General features: G+C 41.3%; 1 protein-coding gene across 1 annotated transcript in view; it reads left to right on the top strand.

Annotated features, from left to right (window-relative positions):
- LOC121728042 (retinal homeobox protein Rx1-like) overlaps nt 1-12551 on the top strand; it is a 37327-nt gene extending 24776 nt beyond the window's left edge. Inside the window, exons 3-4 of the mRNA XM_042116139.1 lie at nt 11945-12104; nt 12382-12551. Of these exons, the coding sequence (XP_041972073.1) occupies nt 11945-12104; nt 12382-12551 (330 nt within the window). The remainder of the gene's footprint in view (nt 1-11944; nt 12105-12381) is intronic.
- Nucleotides 12552-13400: the final 849 nt, after the last annotated feature.

Genomic DNA, 13400 nt, shown 5'->3' with positions numbered 1-13400 from the left:
CAGTGCTACGGCGTAGCAAGCGCGTAGTTCCGTAGCACTCATGTAAAAGTAATGCTGAGTTTCTGAGATTTTTTGCATAGGACGTTGTCTTTGTTTTTATCTTAACGAATTACCACCAAAAAATCTAGAACCCTTTCGTTACAAACTCTAACCGGATTTCATAACTTCGAATATTCTGTGTTGAGCTTAAGTCCACAGAAGAAGCCTATTCAGTAAATTTTAATTGACCTTCTATATTGCTTACAAACTATTTAAAGCTTCAACAATAATGATAGTAATGAAAATAAAGCCACACTGCATAAATGAAAATATATAATATTTTTGCTGATAAAGAAACATATCAAAAAAAGCGTAATTTTATCGACGTATGTGTATGTTTTATGCCGAAGGTTCAGAACGAAAACAATAATCTTCTATCAGCTGTCTCACTCTCGAGCGGTGTGCGGGGTACGCAGGGTGTGCGGGGTGCGCGGGGTGTTTGCGGCGCGTTAATTAATTCGCCGAACAGTTTATTTGATTGCGTTCGCCGCCGCCGCACCGCGCCGCACCGCACCGCACCGCACCGCACCGTACCGTCTATGACGACGGCGCGGCGGCCTCAAGCCCTCCGTTATTGTATGCTAGTTTTCACAAAAATCTGTAGAAAAAAAAAACTACTCTACAACACAATGTTTATTATATTAGCAAATTCAAATTATCTATTTTCTAAATAAACTTCAATCCACCAAGATATTTCCGGTTTCCTTACCTTTACGACATTTTAATATTGTTGAAAAGATGTGACAGTATATAATGAACCAAAGCGGGCATTGCACATTGTTTTCTTTGACATCACAACTCACAATCAATAAGGCATGAGACACAGGTAGCATTAAATAAACTACGGAACCCTAAAAAGTAATACATAGTAAATTACGTAACGTTTAATAATAATTATAAACAGTATACAGTATTATATTTAACCACAATAGTATATACATAATGCAATTCTAGTTCCAATTGTATAAGATGAAAGCGAAACGATATTTGTCATCTCAGATGTATTACACGCTATTACCCAGCTATTACCCGCGGACCCTCCGTAGCCCGCGGCGACACGGCGGTGCGGCACGGCGGCGGTGCAACTACGTCTAGCTCGCGGTGACCTGCAGGTCTAAAATTGGAGCTAACATTGAGTAAATCGATAAAGTTTTAGTTTTGAAAGAGTTTGCTCCATGACTGCTTCTAACAATTCATACGATTTTTTTAGTACTGCTTAAAGCAGTTCGTATAGAATACGAAAAAGCTGACAGCTAAAAATTCATGTTTTATAATTATTATTTATATCAATCAATACGAAACATTCAAAGAGGCCATTTTTGATCTCACTCCATAATCCTTCGTGTCGTCTCTGAGTCCTCAGCACTGAGTAAAAAATATGTTAGGTATAATGACGTACAGACAAACTGCTACATAGCAAGTTCAATTAGATTACACTAGGCTTGCTATCGACATTATTTGCCACACACATTTTAATTAAAACATACAGCTTTCGGTTCACGTTATAACTGTCGAAATAACATTTTTATCTTCTTACGTTTTTGTAGGTGTTGTAAAAATTTTCATAGTCAAGTTGCGATCACGAAGTTGGCAACCGATCCCGCTAAGCCGACAGCTCTAATATCGATTCGATTCAATTACAGTGCTAATGAAAGTCACGAGCAAACAAAAGATCCTCAAGTCTGTTGGGCAACGATTACCATACTCCCCCAGCGGCCCCGCGCGCCCCCGCACCGCCCCGCGCGCCGCGTGCCCAATAGTTGTGTTATTACGCCCGCGCAAACAACGATATTGTGCCCCCGACTAGGGCTGCCTACTGACGACATTGTTACAATCATTGTGTCACTCTTGGTGTCATGTTAATATTTGGGGCTCATAAAAAACAAATCTTCTGATTTATCATTTTTAATTCTATTTGCACTACATAAAGAAATTTAACGGTTCTGAAAAATTTACGACTTCTAGCAAATTAGGTTACTCATACTCTCGTAGATCAACGGCTAATTCTAATCTGTTCAGAATATTTTTCAGAAACGTTTGCCTAAGATACTCTAACTTAATACTTAAATTTGGTGTAATGTGTTATAGGCCTGTAGAGTACAAGACACTAGGTTATATTTTGACTGTATTTTTGTTACTGTTGGCAGCCCTACCCCCGGGCCCCTGTGCCCCGCCCGGGGCCCCGTTGTGCAATACCCGCGTGTTTGCCCGCGCACTTATTGAATTTGTTCAGATATTGCCGTTTAACGGGGGCCTTTCATGTCTTCATACACTTTTAATTATTTCACTGTTTTCATACAATACAACTGATTTCTTTTTTGTTTTGTATTGAATGTTTTTGCGGAGCATGTTTTCGATTGTTATAAAATTATTCTATTTTTACGAATTATTCGATTCCACGCTGTCACTTGTCAATCAGTACGAGCGTGTGGAGACTCTTATATTCGTCTATGTTTGTCCATGTTCGACGTCGATTGAACAATGAACATGCTATAGACAGCTTTGCAATAATGATGTCAATTATTGTCCAATATGAATAAGACTTTCTAATAATAATTCAAAAACATAATTTAAATTTTCATAGGTTTCTCGAAAATACTTGAAAGAGTATATATACTTGAAAGAGTATGTATACTGGTAGGTTTAATCGCGATTTTCTCCTTCTTTCTTCTTGGAGGCTCCTTCTTTAAAACTGAGAACTTTCAAATTATATGACTTCGCCTACTAAATAGTTTATAGTATGCTTTGAGAGTTTGAGAGCTTAAAAGGCCGGCGACGCACCTGCAGCTCTTCTGATTCTGCGAGTGTCCATGGGCGACGGAAGTTGCTTTCCATCAGGTGACCCGTTTGCTAGTTTGCCCCCTTATTTCATAAAAAAGCTAATATTATTATTAACAAGTGAAGTAACATAGACACACACATGGTAATTTTAATTGTACAATGCAGGGGAGTTGTAAATTCATCTTTAATGATCTGTTTGTTTTGTATTCATAAACGTTACAGTTTATATCAGATCACCTACTCGTAATTGATGGAGCGTAAATACATTTGGCGAGCGACCGCACGCCGCATCGTGCGTAGTTGTGCGGGGTCGTGCGGGGTTGCGCGCGGTCGTGCGGGGTTGAGCGGGGTTGCGCGGGGTTTTAGCCCTTATTTGCAGGCAATTGATTGTGTTTCGCCGCACAACGGGCAGAAGTTGGGACCTTTTACGCTGTAATCTCGTTAAATGATGTGAGGAGAGAGGGCCGGGAGACGCGGTCGAGGGAAATTAGACCTCCCCGCCCGGTAACACGGTAGCGAATAGCGCAGCACAGGCGAGGATGGTACGTTCGAATTGTAACTCTACGCAGTGGTAACAGAGTGTATTATTGTGTGTTCAGGTGGGGAGATCGGCTGGGGGCGGCCGTTTGTCGAGAGTTAATTTAGTTGTGGATTAACTCAGTTTGAGTGATTGATGTCTTTGGGCGCACTTTTGATGCGAGTGTTTTGTGCCGACTGCCGACTGGCGCGCGGCGCAGGCGCACTAGACGCACCGCAGACTGCTCGGTCCTCACTTTATTTTCACTTATTAATTTTTCTTTATTTCACTTTACATTTTCAGTGCTATTTATTTAAAATACCAAAAAAGCAGAATTACTCACATCAAATTACTAAATACATATTCTTCTACAGTCTTTCGACGACGACGTTGGCTCTCCATAATGTTGTGATTTTGTGAACACTGTTTCATAATCTTAATTTTTTTTCATATTCCTCCATGGACGAGCAGCTTCTTGTCTCATTTTCTTCCTTTCTACCTGAATAGTATGAACTTGCGACATACATTTTTGTTATAATGATTTATCAAACGAATTGTCACATAATAATTTATAATTATTGTTGATTAATATTATTACAATAAAAATATTATGTTACATCATACATAGGTAACAAACAAGTAAACTAAATATTGCAGAAAAAATATAAAAGTGTAATAATTAATATGTATTAGGAAAATTTTCGTGTCGCTGTTTTTAGGGTTCAGTACACAAATGGTAAAAACGGGACCCTATTATAAGACTTCGATGGCTGTCTGTCCGTCTGTCAGTCTCCAGGATTTAATTCGATAACGGTAATAGCTAGAGAGCCGAAATTTTCACAGATTATTATGTATTTCTGTTGCCGCTATAACAGCAAATTTGACGACCTCTGTGGCTCAGTGGTGAGTTGGTAGCTCAAGCCGGGGGTCGCGGGTTCGAATCCTGCTGACGGAACAAAAAGTTTTTCAATGTTCCCGGGTCTGGATGTATATATTAAATATGTGTATGATATAATAAAAATCTTAAATATATGTATAGTATAAAAGTATTAAATATATTTCCGTTGTCTGGTACCTGTAACACAAGTCCTTTAGGTACTTAGCACGGGGCCAGACTGACGTGGTGTGAAGTGTCCATAGATATTATTATTATATTATTATTATTATTATTTAAGGATCTCCTATGGGAGATGAAAATGGCAAAAAAATCACGTTTGTTGTATGCAACAAACGTGATTTGTTTGCCATTTTTTGCTTAATGTCAATGATGGCAACTGGTAGGAACCTGGAATGTTCACAAAATACTTATTTGTATTTATACTTTATAATAATAAAAATTAAATAATTAAGGGGGGCTCCCATACAAAAACACACATTTTTGCCTATGTTTTCCTTACCTTGGTGTGCAAGCGGTAAGTCCAACTCGCACTTAGCCGATTTTTTGTTGCTAAACTTTTCTAAAACAAACGGCTGCACAGATTGTGTTGAAATTTTGTGTTCTTAATACTGTAGATCTGAGAATAGGCCAATGTCAATTTTTGAACGACTTGACCTAATCACCTAACACAAAAAAGCGTTGCGCCCTAATTATAGCGCCCATCAACTTGTATGAGATTGACAAGTCATAAACAACGTTTTCGACTTTAAGTTGTGTAAAAGTGTCCAAAGCAGATTTAAATACAGTCAAACTTTTTCTGAATCAGCTAGCCTAATAAAAAAAATCCGCAATTTTTTAAGAAATTGCTATTTCGTTACTTATCGGTTATCCTGCGGGTCTGAGAATAGGTAAGTAATTCTATTTTTTAGCCGAAATAACGTTGTGGCGGACCAAAGAGCACATAAACTTGAATGGCGCTATGGAAGTTTGTCTGATAGTTGGAGGTTATACAAGAAATTGTGATCACCATTCACCATGTCTGAAATAATAATAATATGGTAGAACAGCGTTTAGGTACTGGTCACTGGATCAGCTAGTATTACAATATAACTCTGATAACAGTAGGGTAATTCTTAAATATTCTTAAATAAGACATAAAGCTTCTTCTACATTATTACTTTTTTTTTTTTTTTTTAACTTAATTGTTGATAAGGTAATCTTTTCTCTGTTAATCAGGTTTGTACACCTACACGATGTTTTCAATCTCTTATACACAATCCGATAAACAAAAGGTTGACTGAAAGATTGCTTGTTAGCAATATTAATTTCGCCTTTTGTGCATCATCTAGAATATGTTGTTTTATGTAAAATTGTTTCAATTTGTGTTTTTTGGTGTGCAATAAAGTGTTTTTCTATTGTATTGTAATTCTAGCTGTTAAAAGTTGAAACCGACACATAGCGTTTTTTGACAAAATAATAATTATGCACTGACATAGTATGTACTACGTACTAGACACATTCAACGTAATCTATATAGCAGCAGTGCACTTAGTCGTCCGCGAGCTCTTCTGCGTGCCAGACGTACCACAATCAAAAACGAAACCAAAAAAAGTCGCAAAAATGCCTAGTTGTGGGTTAAGATACTGCAAAAATGATTCCAGTAACACTTCCAAATGCAACGGAATAACATTTCATCGGTATTAGCATTCTTATTTAATTATTTTCAATTAAAATACGAACATTCAATTACTAGGCGAAGACCATTTTGCAATGGCATAGAGTAGTAGATGCAGGGTGTAATGTAGGCAGAATACAGATCTATGATAAGACGACGATGAATGAAGTACTTACTCACGTAGACGAGTTTGTATTTTGGTAATATGTATTTAAAATATTACGTACATTATACATGCGTACATTATAATAATTTTATTATGGTATATATTTGAAAATATATAAGTAATTTAAATAAGGTAATTAGCTATAGAGGACTTTAGATCCATATTAATTATAAATTTTATAAAAAAGTGAATTTTTATTTTTATTTTATCCACTTACTGAAATGGAGTCTGCATTCATTCGAGTGTAGGCACTAAACTGTGTCACTTCTGCGGTACTGATCTATAGCAATCACCGCCCCGCCTCCCTCCCCGCTCATGCCTCAAGTGAGACATGTTTTTTGTTCGCAATAGCTGCTCTAGTACGTAGTACTTACTACCTCAGTGTAATTATGTATTGTTCTTTGATCTTACCGACTTCCTATTATAGAAACGTCAAAATTACCCAAATGAAAGGTCGGCGCCGAAAATGTCATCGGCATATCAAATTATAAGGCCCCGCACAGCGGTGACAGCAGCAGGCCAGCTCTAATGACTGCCTTCAGACGCACGCCGAAGGGAGGGCCCTTAAGACGGCCCTAACGAACGCGATTAACTCGGCGCACGGGACCCTCGCCCCTGCGCCCCATACGATAGGGCCCACACTCGCGCGCCCCCGGCCCGCTCGGCGTCGCGCCGAACGAGTTATTGGCTAACTTTTCGGTCCGGAGGCTGCATCTAAGATGGCGCGGTGCTCGGTCCCGCTCGCACCCGAGGCGCCCGCCGAGTCCGCCTCGCTCGGTTTCTTGGAAAGAAGTCATCGTTTGTGTTGGGCGCTAGAGGGAGAGGTTGGCAAAAGTGAATTCGTTTGTAAAGTAAATACAGTATCGCCGATCGATCGGCACTACACAAACACCGCGCTCCGACACTCACCTCCATACTACACCTACTCGCGAGTCACGACACCAACCGATTGTCTTCGATTTGGTAGTCCTTAACTTTTGAATTAATCACCAAAATAACAAAGTGCAATGTAAAAGCCGCGCAAATAAAAGCAAATGCGGAGTGCGAGAAAAAGCAAATAGACGCGGAACACGGAACACTCTGTGGTCCGGGTCTTCGCATTAATCGTCAGCAACAACATTGTTGTAATGAAAAAAGTTAATTCAAATGTGAGCAGCGCGGCCGAACTCCATTAAGCCGTGTTGGACTTTTTGTCGCCGAAACTTTCCCGCTGCATGCGGACCACGAGCTGCAAACAATTTCATTAACTGGATTTTTAGTTCCGCAATTTAGATTGTTAAATTATTAATTCCGATCGAGTCTTTGGCGCTCACCTGCCGAACGGTTCGATCAATTTTTCCTTGATAAAGTTCGGGTCGTTTTTTTCCTAGTCCCGTTTCTGTTGTGACGGGCGGTGACGTCACAGGCCGGGAGATGACGGCCGACGCCGCAAATTGAGTTCGCTCGTTTTGTCCTTTCATTCCAATTAAATATTCGCTGTCAAAGTTTGTGAGGAGCGCCGCCGCGCGCCGTGAGATCGGTTTTGCTGCAAAAAGGCTCGTCGATATTCCTATACGAAACGGGCGTTTGTTGTTTTGTGGTTGTGTCTCATTGGTCAGTCATAGTAGTCCCTATTCGCTTACTACCTACTACTATACTATAACCTGTGTTGAAACTTTAAAGTTTCCAGAAAACATTAACGACAACGCTCGCGCTCTAGTCACGGCGGAACACTGATGAACCCGCAATCTAGAAGACCCTACTACCTACCTTTACCCTCAGAAGTTCCTAAGAAACGATGCAAGCAACAACTCGTCCCATTGCCGCCGCTCCGGATACCTCTCACGATTCACGACAGAGTGTGATGTCTTTCGTCATCGAATCGGAACCGGCAGTGTCACGCGAGGCGCGGGAGCACGGGGGCACGGGAGAAGGGGCGAGGGGGTGCAGACAGCGACACTTCCGCAGCCGAAGCGGCGCCAGGTGTGCCGCGGAAATGAGCGCCGCGCGGGCATCCGACACCGCCGCGATAGCTGTGATAGGCCTAAGCCAGGCGACGATACAGAGGTTATGAACGAGAGATATTATGGAGACATTACAATCGAGCCAGGCCTATATTATACGGACTGAGCAGTCGGCAAGCGCACGCATGATTAATGTTATTGGACCAACCAGCATCAAATGAATAGAAATTAGAATGGCGTAACCAAAACGAGTTCCTCTAAAAAGTCTAAAATATCAGAGATGATATAAAACTCTATGAGTTCTGTTCGAACTAGTTCTGTAAACAATGGTAAACAAGCTCAAGGTAAAATAATACGACAAAATTTGACTTAGGACACTTTTATGTCTACTACTACTAAAACTCGTAACATTCAATTAAAAATTCACGGATTGTCGTGCGGGCCGTAATTGCTGGCGACACTGTCATAATGTGGCGTGCCCGCGGGACCGACTAGTGGTTGCCTCCACGACCGCCGGCTAATTTCACTGTTTACTTGCCCTTCATTATTTAAACGATATCAAATTAGCCCCAAACACCTCTTGCCTTTTGGCGTTCTGCTAAATAATAATTAGGTTTTGATCGTTCTTTAATCAACTTATAATTTATACAAATGGAAGTGAACGTTTTGGCGTAGCATGTTGATTTTAAACAGTCATGTACCTAAATGTTTTAATAGTTAGGCCGGTGATTGCATTTCCAGTAGCGATACACAATCGTTTCAATCGACTATCGATTAACAAAACAAAAAACAATTTGGACACAAAATGTCACAACTCAATTTTGTATGATTCAATAAAACGCAACAAAAACAAGAGGCCGCCCGGCGCGCCGCCCGCGCCAACTGTCACTCGCGAAAAAACAAAAAAACGTCACCGCGCCGCGCCGAAATGTGACAGATGTCAGATTTGAATGTGGAACTCGCGGGGCAGCGGGTTATCGAGTTACGGCTGGAGCTGTTTTGGCGGTAATCGACTGACAAATTGACTCCGAACATGTTGCCATGTTTCATTACGCCCTCATTATGCTCGCTAATCACATTACCGACTCGTTTCGTTTCGTTTTTCTTTCGAGCGAGCCGTAAACAAATTGAGGGTGGCGATCATAAACTGTTATGAGCTTGTTGTTTTTTTTTTTTTTTTTTTTTATGAAATAAGGGGGCAAACGAGCAAACGGGTCACCTGATGGAAAGCAACTTCCGTCGCCCATGGACACTCGCAGCATCAGAAGAGCTGCAGGTGCGTTGCCGGCCTTTGAAGAGGGAATAGGGTAATAGGGGAGGGTAGGGATGGGAAGGGAAGGGAATAGGGGAGGGTAGGAAAGGGAATAGGGTAGGGGATTGGGCCTCCGGTAAACTCACTCACTCGGCGAAACACAGCGCAAGCGCTGTTTCACGCCGGTTTTCTGTGAGAACGTGGTATTTCTCCGGTCGAGCCGGCCCATTCGTGCCGAAGCATGGCTCTCCCACGTATATGTCCACGTCCCATGTATGGTACAATTTTGTAATGAGTTGCAGAATTTTTACACAAAGGAATTTACGATATTGAAAGTCGTAAGTTACTGATGATAAAGACTAAGTACTTAATAATAATTGTTATAACTTATAGCTTACAGGTGCGACATTTTCTTGAAAACTTAAACGCACTTGTGTCAAAGACGACTCGTAGACGAGTTTCCAGTTTTATCGGATATTGGTGTCAAATAATGTGAAAGCGCTGTAATAAAATCCTAGAAGTGTTTCGATGTTTGATATAGCTATGACTGTTCAGTGCGGGGGTCTCGTGCCGTGCATGGTGTATACTGTATAAGCTGAAAAGTGGAAGTGTCACGAAACAGTTCGCCCCGCGCCGTGTATCATGTTTGTAGCTATAAATTACGGTTATTGCATACTAAATACTTTGAAACTTATAGCGACTAACATTCTTTACAAGTGTTTTTATAATACGACAATCGACAATAAAGCACTGAAAGTCGTCGAAAAAATTTGTTTGCAAAATATTATGTAGAATCGAAATAAGCTACAAAAAATATTAAAAATATGTTTAAAATATAGTTTGTCGAAGTATCTGCTGCGTGTTGTCGGCGATGCTGCCGCTCGTCTTAAAATAAGATTAAGTTGATTAGATTGTGTCTGGACTCTTGAGTTAGGGGCCTAGGTACATGAAATTGGCAGTTTGGGAGATCAACATTGTACGTATCGCATAAATTAATATAGCGTACACTAATAAAATGCGTATTGCCTACAGTACTCAGTTTAGGTCTACTCAAGATAAAGCTAAAATAATATTTATGTGTGTACAAGTTACAACTCATAAGTCAAAATATTTTTAGACTCGATGGTAACCGTCGCGTGCTACCGCCGACCACCGCTACCGCTGCTACAATAATTAATTACCAAAACAGCTCGCCGGGGCCCTGTTATGTTATAATTAGATTTCCGAATTGCTTTTATATCGTTTCTGCTGTTCTAACGAGCGCTCGTCACAGCTCTAATTGATTCTGATTGTACCTTTAATGCGCTTATACTGTTACGACTATAATTTGTTTGTTATCGTTTTTGACCGGACCACTTTCGTGGCTGAATATATTTTGGTCTCCAAAAAGTAGTAGTAGGCTAGTATAATTTATTTTTCGATAATCGACAGCGACACTCGCTTTGAGTATGAAACCGAGTTTTGAACTTTGAATATCCTAGAATGAGCCAGGTTTCTGGTGTAAGATGTGGCCCTTCCTCCCTTCGCGGGCAGGTAGCTGATGCATTTGCTCTAACACAACAACTCTGATATTAACTTAACTTGCTAGTACACCGTCGGTATACCGTTATTATGACGTGGGAGAGCCATGCTTCGGCATGAATGGGCCGGCTCGACCGGAGAAATACCACGTCCTCACAGAAAACCGGCGTGAAACAGCGCTTGCGCTGTGTTTCGCCGAGTGAGTGAGTTTACCGGAGGCCCAATCCCCTACCCTATTCCCTTCCCTTCCCTCCCTTATTCCGTTCCCTTTCCATCCCTACCTTCCCCTATTATCCTATTCCCTCTTAATAGGCCGGCAACGCACCTGCAGCTCTTCTGATGTTGCGAGTGTCCATGGGCCACGGAAGTTGCTTTCCATCAGGTGACCCGTTTGCTCGTTAGCCCCCTTATTGCATAAAAAAAAAAAAAAAAACCGAATAGGGACGAATGACGATAGAATTCGACGACATCGGAGTCATCGGCCGGTGGTCGTCGACGCCACGATGCAATGAGGACGATCACGCGACCGTATCGTTTCACACGGCGACTCGACACTCGTGTCCTGTCGCGACACAAAATAAACTTTATTTATGGGGTGGGAGAGTCGAGAGTCCCTCGCCCGGTGTCGGTACAACGCTGGTACGTCTCGGGCTACCCTCGAACGACGTTTTCGTGCGAGCGACGGTTCAACATAATGGCATCAAAATTAACTTTATCGCTGTCTTTCACCTTATTAATCCGAGTAGAAGTTTACGACGTGCGGGGAAAGTGTGGGGTTCGAGGCCGAACTACATAGTAGCTCTAACGAGCTCGTCCCACTGATTGATTGTCTTTGTAAAGTCGTTAAATGTTTAAAATTTATGATGGTCGCTCGTGTCAAAAGTTTACCGAGCGCTGACTGGCGCTGAAATTCTATGGGTAAAAATTAAAGATTTCTCGTGTAGGGTGCTCACCCTTATACCTGCCGAGTGATTCCTTTAGTTATTAATATACCAATAGTATGAGCTATGATTCAGTAGACGGCCAAAAACTATTATTATTTAGCAAAAATAATTGCTTACCGCGTAGTGTGAAATAAAAAGCTTTAGTCCGAATTTTTATTACAAATAAAACAGTACTATAATTTACGCACCCAATTTATGATATCTAACGATTATATTCTGTTATTTCCAGGTGTGGTTCCAGAACCGTCGCGCCAAGTGGCGGCGCCAGGAGAAGATGGAGGCGGCGCGGCTGGGGCTGTCGGAGTACGGGTGTGCGCCCCCGCGCCTCGCCGGCCTGGGCCTGCCCGTCGACCCCTGGCTAGCGCCGCCGCTGCTCACCGCGCTGCCCGGTACGTGCTTTATGGGTATTTCAACTTCTTTGTCTATTAAATACTTCTTTGACTCCAAAATCTTAGCAAAATACCGTTTTAGCCTATTTTTACTAATATCGTCACTTACACTTTTTCATTCTCAAAAGATCCATCAAACTTATTGTTCTTGGATGTCTTAACTTATGTTATCGTACTAGTTACTACATAGAGCACACCTGTAAAGTAAGCCATTGATAAAAAACGATGTTCATTGCCGAATACATGTTATTAATTTTAGCCATTTTGGCACTTGCAGGTTTCCTCAGCCACCCGCCGTCAGGCTACCCGAGCTACCTGACGCCCCCCGCGCCGGCGCCCCCTGCGCCTCCCGCGCCCCCCGACCCGCGCTCCTCCTCCATCGCCGCCCTACGTATGAAGGCGAAGGAGCACGTCGAGAGCATCAGTAAGGGCCTGCAGATGGTCTAGTGCCCCCTGCCCTCGCGCCCCTTGCCGCCTTGTAACTGAATACGCCCCTGAATTCCTGCTACTGAGTGCGACGACTGCTTTTAAGTGATTCTGTGCAAATTTAATTTAATTATTGCAATAATGTCGACAGTGTCCAGTGATAAAGTATACGACAACACATTCCATTGCAAGTTTAATCTAACTTAGTAATTATTAATTTTTACATTCTTTATTCATTCCAAAAATAATTAGGTACCTACTTATATTATAAATATTATAGTTTGCGTTAAGTATCTAAATAGTTAAATATTAAACATGGTGCCGTTTCATAACATGCTTATTTTGATAACAAGCAGCTTTTTATGGAAAAAAAGTAAACAAATTAATTATTATGGCCCAGAATCTGTGACATCGCTGATCACATAATATTGTATTAACTTAATTTTTGTCCTGATGGTAATATTATGCACCTATAGCGTGACCAGCTTAAGCGCGACTATCGTAGCATACTAAAAGTATGCTACGACGGTCGTTCTTAAACTGGTCATAATATGTCTTATACGTTTCGTTTATGTCAATGAAACGCTCTCGAACGTAGCTCCACTTCTGTAAATAAAATTATGTAAATACAATCAAATTATTTATTTTAAATCTCACATAGTTGTATAAACGTAGGTTAACCGTAGGTAGCTCATAAGGTAGAATAAGTTTATTTCATAACGAACAAGACAGCGGGGTTGTTCACAAATACTGTTTTATTTTCATTGGAAACATACCCCGCGCTTATTGGCCAATGCAATGTCGCGCTGACGGTGACCCTTGCATGGTATTTTACCGAATTTGGATCAAACGGAAATTGTGAAAAACCCC

This window comes from Aricia agestis, chromosome 6 (genome assembly GCF_905147365.1).
Source record: "Aricia agestis chromosome 6, ilAriAges1.1, whole genome shotgun sequence".
Lineage (NCBI taxonomy): Eukaryota > Metazoa > Arthropoda > Insecta > Lepidoptera > Lycaenidae > Aricia > Aricia agestis.
This window is presented reverse-complemented; position numbering and strand designations above follow the sequence as displayed.